Below are 4,360 nucleotides of genomic sequence, written 5' to 3'. Positions count from 1 at the left end.
AAACTTTTATTAAGCTCTTTGGTTTTCATTATGCGTCCACATATGCTCCATAAGATCATTGAGTATGAGCGCATGCACCGACGATCTCGGAAATTCTGATCCATCTGCAGAAAGTTTATAAGCTGATTTGCATCTTGATCTTCCGGGATTTGAACTTTTTCTCCGGGCGCTTCAAAATCCTGGTTCGGGCAACACCATCACCCTCATGCTCGACAATCATATTGTGCAAAATAACATAACATGTCATCAACTGCCACAATGTTTCTGATTCCCACATTATTGCAGCTCTCCTCCATCTGTGGGCAAACTTGACAGTAGTCTTCAGGCATGTGCTCTTTCTAATCCGGACCATCTCACCAACGACATCTGCGACAGTACCAAGTGCGAGCATCCTCAAAGCAGCCATGCATTTCTGCTTAGCATAGAAAGAAAGTTGGCCACAACAATCCCTTGCGTGCTTCAAGTAGTCATCGTGTGCCTCCACTCCCTCGATAATGCACAAAACAATGGTTTCCGCATGTGAAAACCATGGATTATCTAGGAAAATTGGATTCGGAGCAAAGTAATCCTTGATCGGTAGCCATGCTCTACACACCATATCCTAATTGACAACTCTTCTCCCTTTAATTGAGCCCTTGAAGTCGAGAATATGCTACACCTGCCGGTCCATATCCTCTTCCATTCTCATGAGCATGATCATGTCCCCTTCTTTGTCCGAATCCGACCAATCGAAGAACTCGTCTTGAATCATCAAGCTCTGTCGGTCCATACTCCTCCGATGAAACATCATAATTCATCATTTTCCCTTCAAATAAATCACAAAAAATCGGGTCGAATAACGTGTCTACACAGACCGCAAGGGGCAACATGAGAGTTGCCGGATGTACTGCGGTGGTGTTCGGGCCGGCGACGACGTCCCCAGTGGCGAGGACGAGAGAGACGACTGTTGTGTCAGTGCTGGAGGCACAGAGGCTCGGAGCGACTGCGGAGCAAGGGTGGTGGCGGAGCTGCGAGATGTCCGTCACGGAGGAGGAAGAAGAGAGGAGAGATCAAACGAATCTGGTAGGTCGACGGGGTGGATTTGGTGCTATTTATGGTGGGGTAGCGATGTCGAGTCCGACGTGACGGACGCGTCCGGGGGCGCCTGGGTGCCCCCATATCCGCTCCAGATTTGAGCTGTATATGAGGGGTGCCGGTTAATTCAGACGTTTGAGGCCAGTTTGAGAAGCCCGTCTGAGTCGCTTTTTATGACCGATCATTGGCCAAGCCGTCCGTCCGAGCGTTTGAGGCGGGTTTGGGACGCCGTATATAGATGCTCTTAGGACCAAAACATCATAAGCATTAGCTGTCCCTAAAGAAAAGAATGTACACTCATTAGCAAATATCAAAACAAAAATGCCTTATTTTGCGGGCACAACGCACGCGAGCTCATCTATTCTCTCTAATAATAGGAAAAAGAAAATAAAAAGCTTGTAATATGTTGGAAGGAAGGGGGGCCTACTGTCAGCCCCTTCTTCCCCAAACGGCAAATGAGGCAGGGCACTTTAGCAGCTACAGTACCGCGTTTCCTTAGACGGCGGCGCTCCACCCACTCCTCCGCCGTACCACCACTTGGGAAATATCTAGCCAGCCTCCCATCCCCACTCAATAATGCTGGTGCTCCTTCCTGGATCTCACAACAAGCTAGCTCAACGAGTCAACTGCTCCGGCCGGCCGGCGGGCTTCGTGTGTGCGCCTGCATCAATCCCCGCCCGGCTACTCTGCTGCCAACGGCACACGTCCGGTAAGTCCTTGCCTTGGATTCCTTGTACCTAGCCAATGTCTGTACCGATCTGGTACCTGCTAGTCACGGCGTAGTAGATCGATAGCCAGCGGCCGGCCGGCGGTTCATTGACGACCGCTCAACTGCAGGTAGGGGCGTTGCTCGTCAGCCGCACGTATGTAGGTATGCCGCCAGCGCTGCAGATTTATTTGCTCACATGTGCCGTGCAGATCTGGCTCGCTCTCGCATGGAGCAACATCCGCAGCTAGCTAGCTAGCTAATGTGCTCTGGCTTATCACTTAAAACTTAAAAGCCAGTAGATGCATACAATCACACTTGCATTACTTCATGAACAGATTCGGAGACCGTTCCTAAATATAAGATTTTTTAAAGGTTCCACTATGCATACGGAGCAAAATGCGTGAATCTATATTTTAAGATATGTCTATATACATCCGTATGTAGTCCATAATGCAATATCCAAAAAGTCTTATATTTAAAAACGGAGGAAGTAATAGATTTATGCATACATCATGTGTGTTTAACATGTACGTATTGTTCATTGGAACAATTTTTTTTACAGGTTGACATCTAAACATGTCCGATGTCATGGATGAAGGTTTATGGTGCGAGCGGGTGTTTAGAGACCATCAACTCTCTGTGGTGCGTCTCCATACCGCTACTGACAATGTTTTTCAAGGCAATGACTTTATTGTCAGCAACAATAAAACCATCTGTGACATAGTATCATGTCAACATGTCGTCAAGATGCTTCCCGTGGGTGGAACAATGGCTGTTTATTTCTTCAACTCCGACGGATTGATCCCACGCCGATACAATGCAAGAATAATTCGTACTGATGAGGGTCGGGATCTTGCTTGGCTGCGGGCTCAAGATGTCTATGAACCAGTGACTTGTCTGAGGTTCTTCGACCCACCATATGCTTCTGGGTGGAATGTTGTTGCGCTGGCTTATACCACATTGGATGGTTCTTCTGCTACTATTCTAGAGCCAGGGACGTATTCTGGTCAAATAACGTAATGCACTCTTCCGATACTTAGTATCTCTTACTTACTAGAACATGGTACTAGTAGTATAATGTAGCATGAAAATTCCTTTTGTCTCTACTCGTGCTAATCATTAGAATATTTATTTATTGCAGCAATGAACCAGATGAAGTGTCGCTTACCTGCAGTTGTACATCTAAGCAAGGTGCATCAGGTTCACCTCTTATTTTGCCACGGATAGACAGGGTAGTTGGGGTGCTTGCCGGAGCTTCACATGCATCGGTATACGCTGTTCCTGTCACACATATAAGGGAGTTCTTAATAGAGTGGCTTGGTGGAGACGAAGACCTGGTAAAATCCTTGAACTTTATTGCAACATGTTTTATACTCGCTCCGCCTCGAATTACTTGTCGCTCGCTCACATAAATCCATTTGGGCCACAAGTAATTTGGGACGGAGGCAGTATCTAATAAGTATGTTTTTTGGTTTGACTGATTTATAACCTTTCCATTTCATACATTTGTTAGAACGAAGTACGAACTGCTGGGTTGGTTATGCTTGTCGCAAAGGGCCAATAGTACGATGAGGTAATGTATGGGTGCCCTTTCTCAAATTCTCATAAGAAAGACCGTTGTATGTCAATTGATACTAGTTTAAGACCAAATCGTCCTGTATTCAATACGAGTGTTGTATATGGAAGTATAGATAAAAGGCATCCATGCTAGTATGATACATGTGGTAAGCTATCTCAAAACAACAAAAATGTGCAAGTTTGCAAATGTACGCTTTAACTTAACCTGAAGTCTAAATAGTGCACGCACAACGATTACTTTTGACAAGCACCTGCTGCGTGCCCACACAGAGAAAATCATTTGTCATCGTTTATGTAAATAAGTATGACACCATTTTTTTCCTCTTCCAGATCTAATATACTCTTTGTATGCAGGACTTGAACACTGGACGGAAACTTGGGGAGGAAGAACCATGAGAAGTTGTCAGAATTTATCCTAAAAAAAGTTGACATGCGCGTGGCGTAGTTCTAGGTTTCATAGTTAGTATGCTGGAATGTTTTAATCCTAGACTTTGTAGCTAGTCATTGGCTGGGCTTTGCTCATTTTAGATTGTATACTGATCTACTACTTATTTCTTTCTTAACTTTGCTACCTTATTGTCTTGCGGTTTGAATTATGTCACCGTATTAATTTCTCTGTGTGTTAGACAAACATGATATGATTAAACGTGTGTTAATTCGTTCCATTGTTAATTGCAGTGCAGTCTCCTCTTTATATGTGGAACTAAATGAACAGCACCAGTAGAAGAATGCTGCTATATAATTTTAGACAGCCCAAACAGGGCAATGATGCTCCTCTACGAAGCTTGGCATATTACTACAGGCATGTATTGCTCTCCGCAGCAAAGTTCATGTAGAACATGTTTATGGATAAATGACATTTTTATTAACTCAGAATATAGCATCAAACGGATACAAAGCATGATGAGTAACACCCAGAGTCCGCATAACAAGATGCACACAGCCAAACACGAACGTTGTGACAAAAGATAAATAAAAAACCGACATGGTGACAACATT

At 44.6% G+C, this 4,360-nt stretch overlaps 1 protein-coding gene across 1 annotated transcript; it reads left to right on the top strand.

Moving 5' to 3' along the window:
• The first annotated feature begins 1,551 nt into the window (after window positions 1–1,551).
• LOC123060115 (uncharacterized) lies at window positions 1,552–4,033 on the top strand. Its single transcript, XM_044482684.1, has 6 exons — window positions 1,552–1,783; window positions 2,346–2,425; window positions 2,531–2,799; window positions 2,925–3,120; window positions 3,297–3,356; window positions 3,716–4,033. The coding sequence occupies exons 2-5, from the start codon at window positions 2,360–2,362 to the stop codon at window positions 3,345–3,347; spliced, it is 582 nt and encodes a 193-aa protein (XP_044338619.1). The 5' UTR covers window positions 1,552–1,783; window positions 2,346–2,359; the 3' UTR covers window positions 3,348–3,356; window positions 3,716–4,033.
• The last annotated feature ends 327 nt before the right edge of the window (window positions 4,034–4,360 follow it).

Source organism: Triticum aestivum, chromosome 3A (genome assembly GCF_018294505.1).
Source record: "Triticum aestivum cultivar Chinese Spring chromosome 3A, IWGSC CS RefSeq v2.1, whole genome shotgun sequence".
NCBI lineage: Eukaryota > Viridiplantae > Streptophyta > Magnoliopsida > Poales > Poaceae > Triticum > Triticum aestivum.
Note: the sequence above shows the minus strand (reverse complement) of the source record. Positions and strands in the feature narration are given on the sequence as shown.